The sequence below is a fragment of the Pelodiscus sinensis genome, chromosome Z (genome assembly GCF_052426305.1).
Source record: "Pelodiscus sinensis isolate ZL-2025 chromosome Z, ASM5242630v1, whole genome shotgun sequence".
Classification (NCBI taxonomy): domain Eukaryota; kingdom Metazoa; phylum Chordata; order Testudines; family Trionychidae; genus Pelodiscus; species Pelodiscus sinensis.
Window position 1 is genome coordinate 39,308,206 of NC_143085.1, and position 18,582 is coordinate 39,326,787.

The 18,582-nt window shown below is 45.4% G+C and overlaps 1 protein-coding gene across 2 annotated transcripts in view; it reads right to left on the bottom strand.

Moving 5' to 3' along the window:
* Nucleotides 1-18,582, bottom strand: part of LOC102461712 (solute carrier family 2, facilitated glucose transporter member 11-like) — a 32,271-nt gene that overhangs the window by 2,944 nt on the left and 10,745 nt on the right. For both annotated transcript variants that reach the window (XM_006119651.5, XM_014571789.4), the window contains exons 5-11: nt 16,042-16,171; nt 14,192-14,340; nt 9,660-9,847; nt 8,613-8,723; nt 8,399-8,500; nt 2,109-2,184; nt 553-680 (exon numbers count right to left, since the gene is read on the bottom strand). In XM_006119651.5, coding sequence (XP_006119713.2) covers nt 553-680; nt 2,109-2,184; nt 8,399-8,500; nt 8,613-8,723; nt 9,660-9,847; nt 14,192-14,340; nt 16,042-16,171 — 884 coding nt within the window. The remainder of the gene's footprint in view (nt 1-552; nt 681-2,108; nt 2,185-8,398; nt 8,501-8,612; nt 8,724-9,659; nt 9,848-14,191; nt 14,341-16,041; nt 16,172-18,582) is intronic.

Sequence of the window (18,582 nt, forward strand, 5' to 3'; positions counted from 1 at the left end):
AATGGAGTCTGGCTATATGTACTGTTCACTATAATAATCTCTCTTGACCTAAGACTTTTCCATTGTCAGTGACTGTCCCCAACTGAATTTGGACAGTTAATGGTGTGACCTCAAACAAAAAGTAAATAATATGTTACAGATGCTAAATCTTTCTCACCTTCCAAGCTAAGCAACAGCAAGAGATGCTAATAAAAGTGATGTATGAATCTCTGAACTTGGTGAGAATTCTTTTTATTTTTTCTGCAAATTTCTTCTGATCATCAACCTAACCCTGGAGATAAGTCCTCCTTCTGCAGACTGACTTTCTATTTATTTTATTGTCTTCTGTTGTATTATTTGGCAAGCTCTAAAATAAATTAGTCTATTAAAGAGTGACTGACTTCAATAATACCTTTTGTTGAAGGAGAATTTTCACTCATTTTAAGTCTAATCTCTTAAATTCTTCACTGTATAAAGAAGAGCAGTTTCTGTGACCTAGGAAAATTTTTCTGCAAGAAAGGCAAGTGGATATGAGGCAACTGAGAGAAGATAGCATGCATAATGGATACATACCACTATAAAGGGGAAGATCATTCCTATTGTGAAGAAACTCAGCCAACTAACAGACCCTCCTATCATGTAAGCTGCAGGCCGTGAAGACTGTGTAAATAATTCAGCAGTCAGTGTGTTTGTTATGCCACCTGCCAATGAATTTCAGAAACAGAACAAGTTCTTAAGGAAAGTGCATTTTTAGGAAAAGTTTCAAGCCAGCAAAAGAAAATGTATTCAAAAGCAACTCCCATTAACGGACATGGATTTAAGCTATAGATAGAAACAGCTATATATAAATTACCTTTGTTAATTAAGTACTTTTTACTTTTTCTTCTTAGGCACATTTTGGTACAAATTCTGATAAGCCCTATTAACATTAAAGATAAACCATTTCACAGAAATAGTCTTACTGATTTCACTGGGGCTGCCCAGGGAGTAAGGTACAACTTACCATAAGTTAAGGGCCTATTCAAATTACAATAACAAGCCTCATAGACACCCAAGAGTAGAAGGGACGTTGACAGGTCTTCTAGTCCAGTCTCCTATACTCAAGGCAGCACTAGGTATTATCTAGATGAAGGGTGGGGAACCATTTTTTACCTGGTGGCCACTGAGCCCCAGAAAAAGAAGTTTTGGGGCCCCATGCAAGTGAGAAGACAAAACCTTACAGACATGGCCCCAAACTGATAGGCGGGGGGAAAAATAGAGATACTTCCTCATGCAACTCAGGATGCCAGGGATTCCCCTTGCACTTTAGTCCATGTGGCTGGAGTACCAGTGCCAGCTCTCCACTGCTCAGGTGGGGAGCCCCAAGCCTTGTAGGGCAGATTCAGCCTGCAGGCCATAGGTTCCCCACCTCTCAATTAAACCAATCCTGACAGGATATGGTATAAAGCTGCTCTTAAAAATCTCCAGTGATGGAGATTCTATAACCTCCCTGGGTAATTTATTCCAGTGCTTAACCACCCTGACAGTCAGGAAGTTTTTCCTAATGTCCAACCTAAACCTCCCTTGCTGTAATTTAAGCCCATTGCTTCTTGTCCTGTCCTCAGAGGCCAAGGAGAACAATTTTTCTCCCTCCTCCTTGTGACAGCTTTTTATGTACTTGAAAACTGTTATGTCTCCCTCAGTCTTTTCTTCTCCAGACTACATAAATCCAATTATTTTAATCTTCCCTAGGTCATGTTTTCTAGACCATATCTTTTTTTTCTCTCTTCTCTGGACTTTCTCTAATTTGTCCTCATCTTCCTTGAAATGTTGCATCCAGAATTGGACACAATACTCCATTTGAGGTCTAGTCAGCAAGGAGTAAAATGGAGGAATTACTTTGTTTCTTGTTTACAACATTCTTGCTCATACATCCCAGAAGTACTCCTCTCAATTTGAATTAATGTGTCTTCACTAGACCTACTAATTCGAACCCTAGAAGATCTCCTGTGGCTGCTTCCATCTTCTCTGTAGTGTAGACACGGCCTATGGGAAATATTAGCTCTCTTACATATTCTACAGACAATACTGGCACTGTTTTAGAAATATGTTTTAGAGAATTCTGTCAAAAGTTCACTAATGTGCAGTACCTGGACCCAACCCAAAGCTCAAGATGAAAGCAAATATAGAAGCCATGCTTAAGTAAGGCACCCAGGGATACAGCTCCTGGAAAAAAAAAGCAGAAAAAGTACTTAGTTCAGATTTCAATCATCATATCTTAACATTTGGCTTGAAGTCAAAATTGTTTAGCATTTGAGCTCTTAAATGACTTCCTAAAAAAATAACAGAAAATTGGTCATTGACTCCAAGTAATAATTAACTTTCAATTAATCAAATGAGTGTCTTCAAATAATGAGAAAATGATGTATATTTAATTTAATCTCTTATTGATACTATAGTGTATAAATGAAAAAAAGTTTTAAGTCTCACATTTGCAATATTTTGTTGTAACTAGTCATTAAATACAAATTTAACAGTCAGCTATTAATTGCTAGTAATAGCCAATTTCTTGTTGTTTTAAAGCAATGAATACACCAGTCAATCAACTTCAGATACTAATTAAAGCTTGAATTCCCATTGTTAGTAATATTTATAATTAGTAGATGCAAAACAATCTTTTAAGTCTGTAAATTCAAAGTAAAATTCTGAATTATTACTAGTTTAATTTTAATATAGTTTTATCACAGGGCCAGTCTATTATCTAAATGTCATTAAACACATAACTAGTGTGTACAAACTTTCTAGGCCTAAATAATGGATTGTTCCTTGCTGAGAAGAAATTAAAAGTAACATTTATTTACATTAAAAGAGAAAAGTTAGTGTGATGGTAAAGCAGCATAATTAGAGACACATGAATGAATTTAGCCATATAAAACCAATTTTCTATTGTATATATTTTTGATACAATACTAGCAAGGAAGGGAAGATTGGAGGCTCTCTTAATAGGGACAGCTCACCGGCTACAATTAAATTGTTTAAGCAAATGTGTTGCAATGATAGAAAAAAATGGTGTGTCTGAAAACTGTATATACCGGGGATACTTTTTTTTTTATAAGAAAAGGGAGTACTTTATAAAAAAAAAGGTTGAGAAACACTGATTTAGATCATCCCTGATAGATGTTTGTCTAATTTACTCTTAAATATCTACAATAATGAAGATTCCACAATCTCCCTAGGCAATTGGTTCCAGTGCTTAACCACCCTGACAGGTAGAAAGTTTTTCCTAATGTCCAACTTAAACATTCCTTGCTGCAATTTAAGCTCATTGCTTCTTGTCCTATCATCAGAAGTTAAGCAAAATAATTTTTCTCCCTCCTCTTTGTGATACCCTTTTAAGTATTTGAAAGCTGCCATCATGGCCCCTCTCAGTCTTTTCCTTTCCAAATGAAACAAATCCAATTCTTTCAGTCTTTTTTTTTCTTTTGGATCCTCTCCTATTTCTCTACATCGTTCCTGAAATGTGGTGCCCTGAACTGGACACAACACTCCAACTGAGGCTAATCAGTGCAGAGTAGAGCGGAAGAATGACTTCTTGGCTACGTCTAGACTGGCATGATTTTCCACAAATGCTTTTAACGGAAAAGTTTTTCCGGTTAAAGCATTTGCGGAAAAGAGCATCTAGATTGGCACTGACGCTTTTGTGCAAAAGCACTTTTTGCAGAAAAGCGTCCGTGCCAATTTAGACGCGGTTTTGCACAAGAAAGCCCTGATTGCCATTTTCACGATCGGGGCTTTTTTGCGCAAAACAGTTCTTTCCTGTCTACACTGGCCCTTTTGTGCAAAAACATTTCCGGAAAAGGGCTTTTGCCCGAACGGGAACGTCAAAGCATTTGCACAAGAAGCACTGATTTCGGACAGTAGAACATCAGTGCTTTTGCGCAAATTCAAGCGGCTAGTGTAGACAGCTGGCAAGCTTTTCCGCAAAAAAAGCTGCTTTTGCAGAAAAACTTGCCAGTCTAGACGCAGCTCTTGTGTCTTGGCCTGTTAATGCATCCCAGAATTATGTTTGCTTTTTTGTGCAACAGTGTCACACTGTTGACTCATATTTAGCTTGTGGTCCACTATGGCTCCTAAATCCCTTTCTGCAGGACTCCTTCCTAGACAGTCGCTTCCCATTTTAGTATGTGTGAAATGGATTGTTCCTTGCTGAGAAGAAATTAAAAGTATTCCACTTAATAAACTTCATCCTATTTATCTCAGACCATTTCTCCAGACCGTCTAGTTCATTTTGAATTATGACCCTGTCCTGCAAAGCACTTGCAACTCCTTCCTGCTTCGTAACAGCCACAAACTTTATAAGTGTACTTGTGGTGGGGTCAAGACATGGCCTGTACCATTGGTTCCAAACTTTTTTATACTGTGGACTGGCAAACTCTTTCACAAATTTTTGGGGGCATGTTTGGCATGTTTATTATGATAAATAATATATTTGCATATTTGCATATTCATTATGGTGATTAATTTTACATGGTCATGTGTTATTTAACATTGCATCTGTACACACACAATATATGTCATTGTAATGGGTTTTTAAATAATTATCCCCTCCCCAAGTATTCAGTTTCCACCTTAAAAAATCATACATAACACATTTCTAGCTTCCCTAAGTATTTTATTAAAGCAGCCCAATGAGACATGAGGCTGCTGCTGGAGAGAGGGAAGGGGTACTCTGGCTCCCTCCTGTCCCAGCAGCGTCCTCCCTTTCTCCTTACGTCCCTTCCCTACAAGCACATTCTTGTCTAGATTCCGAGCGGGGAGCCACCGCTGAAGGAGCACTCCTCCCCAGCCAGAAAGCTCTCTGCACAGCTTACAGGGAACCCCACCGAACCAATCATCAAGCCATAGGGGCGTGGCCTGGCAGCCAGCAGTTTACAGCCTGGCACCGGTTCGCGGACTGGCGGTTGGGAACCTCTAGCTTATACAAATTGTGGCTTGCCCCTGAGACAGAGGGGCTGGGCTTGAAGGCCACAGCTGGCTACAGTGACAAGTGAATCAGAGAACTGCTGATACCCTCCTGGGAGGAGGGCATGGCCAGTACAGACTGTAGCATGCTCCTGAGACAGAGTAGCTAGGCTTGGAGGCCACAGTTGACCACAGTGGCAGTAGATACTAAGGGATGCCAATACAACTGCCAGAAGGTTGGAGAAAGACCACTGTAGGGGGGCAGTGTCTGAAAGAGGACACTGTGGTCTAGGAGTGACATGGGTCCAGAATACAAGCGTGGATGGGTGAGACACTGCCAGAATTGGGTGCCCTGCTGAGAAAGGACTACAGGCAGTCCCCGGGTTACGTACAAGATAGGGACTGTAGGTTTGTTCTTAAGTTGAATCTGTATGTAAGTCGGAACTGGCGTCCAGATTCAGCCGCTGCTGAAACTGATCAGTTTCAACAGCGGCTGAATCTGGACGCCAGTTCTGACTTACATACAGATTCAACTTAAGAACCCCAAGCTTCCCCAAGTCAGCTGCTGCTGAAACTGATCAGCGGCTGATTCCAGGAAGCCTGGGGCAGAGCAACTCTGCCTCGGGCTTCCTGTAGTCAGCGCTGGTCAGTTTCAGCAGCGGCTGACTTGGGGACGCCTGGGGCAGAGCAGCTGGGGTGCTGCTGGCCCTCCCCCCCCCGCGGCTTTGCAAAGTCTGGGGAAGCCGGCAGCGGAGCAGCCCCCCCGCGGCTTTGCAAAGCCTCGGGGGGGCTCAGGCAGCAGCTTTGCTCCACGTCTTCCTGGTCTGCAGACCAGGGAGATGCGGAGCAGTTTTTCTTGCCCGGAGTACACGGGCGGCGGGACCGCGAGCTCCCGCAGTCCGTGTACTCCGGGGCAGCCCCGTTCGGAACTGCGGATCCGACATAAGTCGGATCCGCGTAAGTCGGGGACTGCCTGTAATTCCCCAGAGCTTCCAGCAGGAGACACCCTGTGACAGTACACCATGCCATTATCTGGGGGTACATCTAAACTACATTCTATTTTTGAAAGAGGATATGCAAATTCCGTGGGAATTTGCATATCTTCTTCTGATCTCACTTTCGAAAGCAGAGCTTTCGAAAGTGATAGTAGTCTGGATGTTTTTCCCCCTCATTTTTTACAGAGGAGAAGTTTTTTTGAAAAAGGTTTTTTTTTCCGAAAAAACAGCATCCAGACTTTCACTTTCCAAAATGGAGCTTTCGAAAGTGAGATCGGAAGAAGATATGCAAATTCCACAGGAATTTGCATATCTTTCAAAAATAGAGCATAGTCCAGACATAGCCTAAATCGTTGATGAAGATATTGAACAGAACTAGTCCCAAAACTGACCCATGCAGGAACCCATTTGGTATGTTATCTTTATTTAGTATTTTTTCTGGGAATTATTACTAATTTAAAGATAGAAAGCATATTTATTCATTACTATTATACCTGCCAGCATTAGGCACAGAGCATTAGATGCAGGACCAAATTGGATGATAGCATTCTGATGTCATTTGAGAATACATTATTAGGTGCCTGAAATGAATGCAGAACTTCTGGGAATCCTGCAGTCAGTGCAACTAGAGGTTATTGGCAGCTAATCAATGGAAGCATCTGCTATCATTCAGAACAACTAATAATTTGCATTAAATAGCAGTGTCATTGCTGTATGTTTAATGTTTTCTGAAGAGTGGCTGTAGAATAGTAAGATGTCTGATTATTTTAGCATCGTGAGCTTTTGGCCAATATTTCAAAAGTGACTAGTGATTTTATATGCTTCAATGTTTGAGTGCCCAACTTGGAACACCTGAAAAGGCCTGATCTTCAAAGAGGAAGAGCTGGGCTGTTGCTGAAAATCAAGCACTTTTAGTAGGGCATGTCTACACAGCAGGGCTAAAGCTGAAATAAGATATGTGTGACGGGCCGCCAGTGGCCTGCATGCCAGACGGCCCAAGCCGCCGGGAGCCAAGAGGGCCATGGGCAGAACGCCCCCACGGTGCAGGACCACTGAGAATGGCGGCAGGGCCGGAACCTGTCGCCGCGCCTGTGCCAGCGGGAGATCACCAGCCCCTTCCTCGGGAGTGCTCAGGGAGAGGCTGTGGCGGAGAGTGACCGCCGGGATGTGCCTGGGGAAGCCACCACGTCACCGAGGGGGGTGGGTCCTCCAGAGTGCGTCCGGCCAGGTGGGCCATTTCAAAAGGGCCCGCCGGCAGAGGGGGAGGGGGCAGCCTCCTCTCAGGGAGGTAACTATGGACTGAGGCCCAGGACGGACCGGGTGCGTGCCCGAGACCAGCAGGCGGCCCGGCCCCATCCCAGAGACTCCCGGGACGGCCCCCATGGCCGGTGGTCGACGAGTCCCGGATCGGAGGACGACCAGGACAAACCCCGCCGCCTACGGAGAGAGCGACTTGGCTGGGACAAGACCCACGGAAACTGGACGACCCACGAGACTTACGCAGAGCAACCCCGGACCTGGACCACAGAATCCCAGTAGGCGTTGGGGAATGGCAGGGGTGCTCCAGGGACTGTGGGAAGGGAGGAAGCAGCCTGGGGTGGGGGCCTCCTGGCAACCGTGGGCAGACGTGTTACAGGAGGAAACACCCCCGTCTGCCGTGCAGGGGCAACAGCGAGCCCCTGCGTTTAGGGCCCCGGGCTGGGACCCAGAGAGAGGGTGGGCTCGGGTCCCCCTCCCAACCCTCCTTGAGCACCCCACCCCTTTCAGAACCGGAACGCACACTGACGTGTGAAGTGGGGTGGCAGGACCGGCCAGGGTATCACCCCTCTGAGGGGCAAGACTCGGGGCGCAAGACCCCTCCCCTCTACTAAGGCAGAGTATAGACACGGGGTCTGCTGAACCCCCCTCTCCTGCCCTACAGGGAGGGGGTGATAGCACCCACCTTATGGGACATACGACCAGGAATCCCAGCCGGGGGCTGGGTTAGAGGACGAAGGGGTTCACTGAGCTCCCCTGCCCACCTGGTAGGGGGTGATCGCACCCCATGACTCGTCCACACTATGCAACTTCAGCTATGTCAATTGTGTAGCTGTAGTCGAAATAGCTTAATTTGGCTTTTGGCGCTGTCTACACAGTGGGAAGTCCAAGAAAGAGCACTCTTCCTCTGACTTCCCTTACTACTCTTGAAATGAGGGTTAAAGGAGTAAGAGTAAGAAGTCCTCCAGCTTGACATTATTTTGGTATTACATTGAAATAATGACTTGTAGTGCAGTTACTCTGCAATAACACTGCTGTGTAGACATACCCTTAGTGAGCTTGGCCATGACCTTCATTGTTGTTTCAACTGTGCAGCTCTTGCTCCTTCTCTGACTGCCAAGAGAAGATGTTCTCCAAAGTTAAAAGCTCTGCTGCTTTATAATCTCTCACATTTTCAAACAGACACAGTATTGCATTTCATGGTACAGTTGAGTGCATCTCTATACCTGATACGTCAGGGAAAATGTTAACACTATACACCAAAAGCTCATCAGGGTGTATCCTCCAATGATGAGAAATCTTCTTCCCAGGTAATCAATCAGCAAACCCTGTGGACAGAATATCACTTTTGTCAGTTACCACTCTGATGCCACATTCCCACGTCTATTTTTTTCTACAATAAAATTAAGAGGCCTGGTAAAAGTACAATTGGTCACTTACACAGGTGAGGGCTGTCAGGCATTCACAAGCTCCAGTGCCTAGTGTAACATATGAGATTTTTTCAGCAGGGATCCCAGCTTGTTTAAAAATGTAACTTGCATAGAAATAAATCTACAAGAAAATATCAACAGAGCTGTTCCAGTGTGCTTGGGTAGTGAAATCATCAGTGAGAAGAAGTCAGGCTCATAAACTAAACAGCCGTTTAGTAAATTGCATCTTACAGCTTAGTAAAAACATGGAAACGAAAAGGGAAAATTACTGCTAGCAAAAACAGATCTGGCAGTCTGAACATTATCTGGTGAACATTACAAGGAAGAGTTTATCCCAGAGCCATGATATGTTCTAGTGTGGGAGGGAGATCACAAGTCATAAATGCAGCCTGAACTTCCATGCAGAGTTGGAGTCAGGCCAGGACTGGCACATTAGTTCAGAAAAGTAGTGGGAGTACTGGTCTGCTTATTTTGGTATCCAAACTCCAAACCCGTTCCAAGAGGTAAATTCGTCCCAGTTACTTGTGTTAAACTAGCACTTAAAGTAGATCTCAACTTAAAAAAAAAGACACCCAAACCATAAAGAAACCCAAAAGACATTTGTCCAAAGGGTAGAGGGACCAGGGAAGATTCAGTCATGAGAAGTGAAGCAAGGTGCAACAACTTCAGTTTTGCTGTTTATGCAGCATGGGAGATAATGTGGGAGCTTTAATCATTTTGTAAGATGCTAAAGACATCAGGGCTAGCATTAGTAACACTCTTGCTCTAGGAAATCTCCATGCTATGCTTGTTTTAAGTAGAGAGTGTTAAAAACAAACCTCTACTCTATCATCCAAATTTGACATTAACATTTCCTGCTGTTTTTAGTTGAATTAGGCTTTTCCCTCTCAGCATCAGTAACATTAAGATTCTCTCCCCTCTTCTGTATCCTGTGTTTCTGCCAGTTTCTAGACAGAGTTTCTTGATTTCAATGAAGATCAAAGTCAGATGGAAATTAGACAGGCAGAACTTTAAAACAAATTGTTTGGCTTCTAAATAATGAGGAAATTATCCTTACAGCATTGATCCCACTGAGCTGCTGGCCCATAGCCATCACAATCACGGTAATGAGCTGCCACTTTACACTGCGATCACCAAATAGTTGCCATGGCTTCTTGGGTTTCTCCCCATTTAAGACAAGATGTTCTCGCTGTATATCCTCCATCTCTGCCTGGTAATGCAAGGGCCCATGGAAACACTTCAAAGCTAATAAGAAAAATAAACATTATCTGTCCACACGCTTCACTATGCCTCTGAACTGACTTTAGCTTCTGCAATTCCGTCCACTCTCCTGTGAGCTGATCTTTGCAGGGGTAGGAATAGAAACTCTTATTTTCAAGGGGAGAAGGGAGACAAGACATTAATTTGGGTTTTGGGCTATTGGGGAGGGGGGTTGGTTGGTGTCCCTTTTTTCCTTTTTGTCTGTTTTTTATGGAGAGAGACATAATTGAACAATTTACACAAGAAGCATAACTGGTATTTAAAAGTGTCTTCCTGATATAAATATTAGACTCCCACTTCAGTCTGCAAATTTGATGGGGGGAAGGAGGCAGGAAGTTCTAAATAGCTGAAAGGGAAGTACTGAGTTCATTCCGTTTCTGGTTGTGCCAATAGTTATGTTTTGCCAATACAATATGTTTAATGGACTAAACAGTAAGTAAAGAGACAGACATTTTCCTGTGTGTCTCTTTTGAGAATGTCGTGCTTGTCTGGTTTTACCCACGCAGTTGTTATTCGGGCATGTAGTGCACTGGAGGTGGTTGTGATGGGCACGTTTAGGGTCCATGGAGCTAGAAAGGTGTTGTGTGAGGTGTGGGTCATTGTAGGAGGGAAGAATTGTCTGCACGTTTTGCATCTGTTGTTCTGGTAGGGTCTAGTGCTGCTTTGAATTGGTGTGTCCTGGTCTGTGGGGAGCTTGCTTCTGAAGATGAGTGGGAGAGACTGGGGCTTGTGTGAAAGCCAGAAAGAGTGTTCAGGAAAGGCTTCTTTCAGGGTGGGGTCTCCATTGACTATGGATTGCAGCTGTTTGCTAGTAGTGAGGTGGGAGGTGACAGCTGTGGGCATGTGGACAGAGAGGGGTTCATTTTTGCACTGAAGCAGGTTCTCTTGGGATATTAAAGTGTCCTGTTCCATAATGTGATTTACTTCCTTGGAGTGTCTTTGTCTGGTGAATGCAGTTGTAAGTATGTTCAGGTTAAGCGCTTCCATTTAACAGGTTAACTATTTTAACATCCCTAGACAGAAATTAAATCTCTTAGAATACAGATAATTCAAGATTGGGTAGTCTAGATAAATTGATGTTCAGATGTCATGTGATGTCTGGTGTCATGGTTTCTCCCAAAGGTGATGTTCAGTAGGTTGTGGAATAGTTGTAATTGGTACTGCATTTGTTTTTGTATTGTGTCATTAGCTAGCTGTACACTTGTTTTGGATTTTGTGCATGATTTCCAGGTTATTTCCCTTGGTACACCTGTGTGCACCTCAACCATTGCACTAAATCCAGCAACAATAACGTAGATAAAACCAGACGATTGTTATGCTCTTGAATGAATTCACCCCGAAAATGATAAAAGACAAACACCTTGCCCCATTTTTCACACAGCAATTATACTGTACCTGACCTATCAGTCTTCATCCTCAACAGAAACCTTCATCATACTTTCAAATGAGGAGCTTAAATTCATTACTCTGCTGTAGTAAATTGAGGTCAGTAACATGGAGTCCGCAGAGGGTGCTCTCTGGCCGACCTTGGGGGGGGGCGCACGAGGCGCCTGAACGGCAGGTGTCATTGCCTAAACTTACAGAGTGCACAGTAGCTTAACTTTGACTAACTGCTGTTAATATCTGTTCTATGGCAATAGGCCTGCCCGGTGTTGGTACCTTGTCAACGCGGGCCATAGTGCCCAGTGGTGTAACATTGTACTGATCTCTGTTACCAACTTCGCATTTGACAATAAACTTGCTCGACTGATTTCAAACCTTGCCTGCATCTGTCGTTTCCGGGGCCTCTCAGAGATCTCTTGTGTTGACCCAAGTGCACGGGGTCTAACACTCTAGATAAAGGGAGTACCCATTGTTACGCATGCAGCCGAAAGTTTAACAACGGAGTAGAGGTCCTGTCAGGAGCGCACCAGGACAACCCTGACCAGACGACGCTGACACTGACAGTCCAGACCACCGAAGGTACCGAGGTACGAAAACACTGAGGTACGACATCTGCTAGACACTAAAAATCATAGACTGAAAGAGACACTGGATATATGGCTTATTACAACCATCTGATGTCTATGCTATGCAGTTTTTAGTGACATGGCTGTGTCAACCTACCCCATCACTAAGTCAGCATGTGTGGTGTGTGAATGCTGATTGCTGGTGCTTTTGCCAACAAAGTATTTCTACCCCGAGGAGCAGGTTTCACTTTGCTTTCAGGAGAGAGCTCCTGCCAACAAAGCAGCATTCACAGGCTCACTTGCTGCAGCAAAACTTTGTTGTTGGAGAGGCAGGGGGGCTAAGCACCCTTGCAGGACAAACATTTTGTGTAGCAAGAGCAAGTGTAGATGCCCCTTTTTGTTCTATGTTTGCAGACGTGCACTTAGAACAAAGAGCTGTTTTGTTACCAGGCTGAGGAATAGCACAACCATCGTGGGCCTCAGAGTGTCAGATTTGTGTTATGATGTATGAGCTTCAGCATCACATTCCTGGGATGTATGGCACCTGTGGCATTATTAGGACTCCTTCATGATCATGCTATGGGATTTGACAATAGGGAACATCCTACTTGGGAAAAGCTAGCAATTCTGAGACACTTCCTTCCCCTGTTTCTCTCACACATGAAATGCCAAAATTAAAAAATGGTAATTAAAAGGTAACGAATGATGAACTGTATCATACTGTTTAGCCAATAGCTGGCCCGGTGTACCAAAGATCTTATTTGAACTATCCTCTATCATAGCAGGCAGAAAACTAAAGGATGTTACCATCTTGTGTGTATCTTGCTCACTCATGGAAGCTCCTGGGCCAGGAGCATGACATGGTTCTCTAGGTGACAAATATCCAAACAGTTTATAATTGGAGGCTTTGCCTCAGCCCACTACCACATTCCTTTCCTGTGCTTGGGATGGCCAAAAGCAGCAGCCTGCTCTCAAAGAGGCTGTTCTGTGTTGGTTTTCAATGCATACAGGAACCAGGAATTAATTTTCTTACCGAAATTGACAAACCTCCCCCTGGTTTTCTAAAGTTTTTAATGGGCCAGCCTTAGCTGGATAGGAAGTCATGCTTGCACTGAGTGTTCCTGAAGTTCTGCCAGCCCCAACAGTTTACGACCCATCGCCCCAAATTGCATGGTTTTTCAGTCTATACCGTGAGGTTTAATCTGTCTTTTGCCTTTTTGTTTCCCCATGCTCACACCCTTGTGGGGCTGTGCTCGCTCTCCACATTTATGGAGATAGGTGATTCTGTCTGCTGCTGCAGGAGCTTCCACCTAAACATGAACATTCTAATGCTTGACAGCATTGTAACTGAATAGTTGTGAAACTGCATGAAATTGTAGCAGTTACACAACTATTCTATAGTCCCAGGAGGTAGGCTTCCTAGTCCGAACTACCGTTACTCCTCGTTTCACGGAAGGGTTTCACGGGAAGTAACGGTAGGAAGCCTAGTCCGAGCTACCTAGTCCGTGCCGCGTGTAGCCGCGCGGCACGGGGTTCACACTAGCGGACATTTAAAATGGCGGCGCCCGGCCTTATGCAAATGAAGCCCGGGAAATTCAAATCCCGGGCTTCATTTGCAACTCCGGTTGCCTACATTACCACCCTAGTTCGAACTAGGGGGGTAGTGTAGACATACCCTAGGAGAGGCAGCAGCATTGCATGGCAGGTGGGACCCAGTCCACGAGGGGAACCAGTTTAAAACCAGTTCCCCACACAGACCAGCTCCCATCTGCTGACACACACAGCTGCCTCTGATACAGAAGCAGCAGCTTGGGGTGACAGCACCCCTATTCACTGGGGCCCACTCTGGACAGAGCCTGGGCAGGTGGGTAAGGCATCCAGACAGACAATCGGTGGGGTTTTTCCCCAGGCTGGGTTGCTTTGCAGGACGTCACAGACTGGCTTGAACCAGTTCCCATCACTGGAGGAGTTGGAAATGCCTGTCCTGGCCCATACAACAGACACCTCCTGCCTCTCTCCCCTGCCATTTCCTAACCCTTTGCCCAGGCCGTGCCCAGCCCCCTCTGTAGGGGATAGTGGCATATATTCAGCAGGCAGGATCTAGGCCCAAACAACGAGCGTGGAGCCCAGAGGGAAACTGATTTATAGCCGGGGGAAGTGAGCTGGCAGATGAGGTCAGATCAGCAACAGTGTCAGGGCTATGAGTCTGCTGGGAAAGCACATGGGCTGTAGGGTGTGAGGGTTCTCTTGAGAAAGGGAAGGTAAATGGGGCATGCATGGGGGGGGGGCAGGGAGGGTGGAGGAGGAAGAGAGAGAGGCACCAAATATTCACCCTGTGGTTTCTGAGGAATAGGAGGAGAGGGTAAGTGCGGTGACTTACCCTTGGTACATTTCATCTCATCCTGTCTGTCAATAAGAAGATACCTGGGACTTTCAGGAAACCAGGGGAGGAAAAGCAGTTGGGCTAATGCTGGGATACAGCTGCTGGAGAGCAAGATAGGCCAATACTTTTCTCCACCAAGTAATTCCCTGAGTGAAAACCAAAAATAAAGTAAATATCTGCCAGTGGCCATTCAGTGCTCTGCTAGGAATGATCATATGAAAAATAGTCCAGTTCCTAGATGTAAGGTGTCCCTGTTACAAAACTCACCCAGTTCTTGTCAACTTCAAAAGAGAGGCAGCAGAATTAATCGCATAGGGCAGGAGTGAGGAATCTAAGACCTGGCCCCTGCCTTGCCTGGATCTGGATCCCAAGGCACAGCCCCCCCCCCCTCCCAGCATTTTTGAGCCTGCACTGATACTCCAGGCAATCCCCTCACTGCTCTACTGCAGCGCTGGAGCACACAAAATCTACTATGCTGGCCCCCCGGCTCTTTCTCCTCAGTCAGGGGACACATCTGTGAGGGTCTGTGGGTTTTTTGTTTTGCTTCTCACTTGTGTGCCGTCCCCAACTGATTTTTTGGGGGCCAGCAACCCCCAACCCAAAAAGGTTCCCCTCCCCTGGCATAGGGAAAATCAACTACTTCTTCACCCCTAAAGAAGCAGCACCCACTAACCACTGGGACACATCAACAGGGAAAACTTGCCCTACTGTTGTCCATGCTCCATTGGTTCTAAGGCACTCAGCCAAGCCAAGACTTTCTAATCATGGGAAATGAATGGCAGAACAAGTGAAAACGTGAGGGATTCATTCAGCATGATGCCTGGGAGCTACTGCCTGATGTGGTTTTTGGCAATGTGAGTTTGTTAAAGATGCAGTGGGATGGATAGCTGCTAACAGACTAAGCTAATGGGCAAATTCTTAACCGGGGCCACTTTTCCCTTGTTTGTAACTGTGCAATGTTGGTTTGGGAAGCATGGATGCCACATCATGCCGCCACTGGACAATGAGGGAAGAAGAGGTCAAGAACTGGGGATAAGGTAAAGGAATAGAGATGTCAGCCGGGCCTGGGCACTTGAAAGGAGAAGAGCAGACGCTGTGCTATTGCTCTGGAGTCCTAGAGCCAGCAGAGGCTGATGTGGTCGCTGGAAGCCATTGGTGAGCTTAATGAAAGACATGTTTAATGCTGACATTCTCACACCCAGGTTCTGGGTCCTTTCCGGAAACAGCAGGCAGGTCCTGCTGGTTCTCTCAGGATATCCTCTAAACCATGGGTCCCAAACTGGGAGGCGTGCCTCCCTGGGGGGGGAACGTGAAGAAATGCGGGGGGGGGGGCAAGGAAATCCAGCCACACCCTTGTCAAGCCCTCCCCAAGTTGTGCTGCTATATTTTTGGGAGGGGGGGGCCTGAGGGTTTCTCAAAAATCAAAAAAGGGAGTGTGATCCCAAAAAGTTTGGGAACCACTGCTCTAAACAGATATTCCTTCACTCTCAGGTCTGCCCTTTTAAATTGCATGTGACAGCTCACGTATCTCACTTGGCACTAGAGCTACAGCCAGAAGCTTGCAGAAATGCCCTTCTTAGGATAGAAATGCACCTAACGTCGCTGTCACTATGGCCGCCTCCGATAAACGGAAGGGTTCCTTGTGGAGGCTATGTAGATGGACAGATACACGATGTAAGAACCCTTGTAGGTAGCTGATCAAAGAGAGTCTGGGAGGGATTTTGTTTCTTTCTTCTTCAGAGTCAGCCATTGAAAGAAGTTGGGTGACTCATGCAGGCACTGCTGAGTAGTTGGTTTACCTTTTAGAAGTTGGTAGGTTCAAGGCACTAAGGGACTATAATGCTAACCTTAGACCAATTATTTGTCCTGTTAGAATTCCTCCAGTCAAAAATATGGAACTGCCCATGGCCATAGTGCCTCGGAGATGTTTTGGAGCAATTTCCCCAATATAGAGAGGTTGCACACAGAGGCCAATACCTATAAATAAAAGAAGAAATGTTTTCCTGTTATAAATTAAACTTCATTAGCTTATGACTTGGTAAATGATATTCTGCATGGATCTGTGTGAGGCCCTTTGCCCCATTACAGTGGCTCTCAGGGACATGTAGGCAGCAACTCTGAAATCTCCTTAGGAGAAGGCTTGTGCTGCCTTCTTGACACTTTGTAATCACCCTGTTTAGTCATCCCTAAAATTTCAAATGTGAATTTAAAGGTGAAAAGACTTACACTGTCTTACAGATCCTGTCCTGTTGCAACCTGGGTCCCTGCAGCTCTTTAACTAGCTCCCTGCTGGCTTTTGCCGCAGCTCAGCCAGCTCTTGCTGGAGCTGTGCACTTGGGCGCACCCACTTCCTTCCATCTGTGTGTGAATCACTTTAATCATTCCGACCAATCTACTGTTCAAATTCATGGGCTCAAATTCATGGCTGCCAGAACAGGGAGTCGTGGAACACATTAGCAGGAGAGTCCCATGACCCATAGGATGATGTCTGTTGTACTGAGCTACCACGAGATATCTTTTCCACAAAAGCCTGTCATGTATGATGAGGTATTTTGCCTATCACGCTGTTTCCTGTTTGCAGTGCTGCCTCTGTTGGACCCAGAATATGAGAGAGACGAGGCAGGTGAATCTTTTTTTCTTTTTTTGAGATCATTTCATCTTAAGCTGTAATGTAGGCAAGCCCAAGTGGAGGTACGTTATGTCACTCAGGAACGTGAAATGACAAACAACCCTTAACCCTCTATACATCAACTTAAAGCGGGGTCCACACTGCAGTATGTCAGCAAGAGCCACTCTCCCGCCAACACAGCTTCCACCTCTGGTTGAGCTGCCAGTGGAATAGTACTCTCCCCTCAGCTGGCCGTGTCTCCACCAGGGCTGCTACAGAGGCACAGAAGCACCGTCATGTTGACCAACCTCTTAACTCTCAGGCTGTGTCCCAATACAGGTACCCTGTGCTGATCTTATCTGTTTCCTCTCCTTGCTCTTCTACCTACACATTACTGCTGCAAGCAGAGGCTACTGTTGAGTGGGGGCACCAGCCACATTGTCCCCCCCCCAGCCCAGGGAAGGGCCGGGACAACCCCTTCCATCCTCTCCCTGCCCCTTTTCCTGCTCCTCAAAGCAGGGCAGTGAGCTGAGGCCATTGCTTCACTAGCTCCGCTACTGCCAGCGAGTGAGGGAGTCAGACTGCTGCAGCCACTAGCCCCCGACACCGGCTAGCTCCCCTGCTGGATGCAGGCCAGCGTTTGGGACACATGATCCCTCGTACTCCCACATGCATCACTACATCTGCAAGAATCTACCCAGCCTGCTCTATTCCTTTCTCAGCTGCCTGTGCATCTTCCCTTCCTTCTCATAAGCTATTGCTGACGCTCTCTCTCTCCCTTTTTTTAAATTAGGGACTCCACTGCCAAGCCTGTTTAAATCATCACTCCCTGCATGTCAGAGTAGAAGTGGTTCTTGTGACTGTTCAATGCATCTGCACCTCTATTTCACTTCTGTGGTTCAGGACCAGCACCCACTCTCAGATTGCTGGCTCCCCGGCTATCACCTTTCTCAGTCTCTCTCCCTTCTGACTGCCCCCCCATCTGTGAGATCCCACTTAATCAAACAGGATTGTACATCCCTAATACATAATGGCATTTTAAATTAGATTTATTCAGTAATGTTTATCTTAAATCCGTAAGATTTGTCCAGCATATTGTCGGTTAGACAATTTCTCTTTGCCATTATTAGCAGTATGGCAAGTTCCTGTTACAACCAGGCCAATACCATTGGCACTGTATTTTGGTGTAAAAGGATGACTGGAAAAAAAGTCTAGAAGACTGGTAACAAATTTGTGGTAGTGCTATTCTACATCAGTTTTATTTAGTAGCATTTACATTACGATCGCATTGGAACATCTCTGTTTTCAAGGTTGTAAAATAACCTATATCAACGTATTACAATAATATCTAAAGGATTATGATTATAATAACAATAAACATTATGTGCTAATATCATTCACCATGGCTATGTCTAGACTGCTCCCTCTTGCGCAACAAAATATGAGGCGAAGCAGTGAATATTGCCACACCTCATTTGTATACTGAATGAGCTGCCATTTTTGCACAAGGGGCTTTTGCCCAGAAAGGAGCCACCTACACAGCTCCTTCATGTGCAAAAACACCCTTTTGCGCAAGAGCCGTTCTCCTTGAAAAAAGTGGCAGAACGGCTCTTGTGCAAGAGGGGGTTTTTGCACAAGAAGGAGCAGTGTAGATGGCACCTTTTTGCGCAAAAGCCCCTTACGCAAAATGGCGGCTCATTAAGTATGCAAATGAGGCACAGCAATATTCACTGCTTTGCCTCATTTGCATATTTTCTTGCACAAGAGGGGGCAGTCTAGA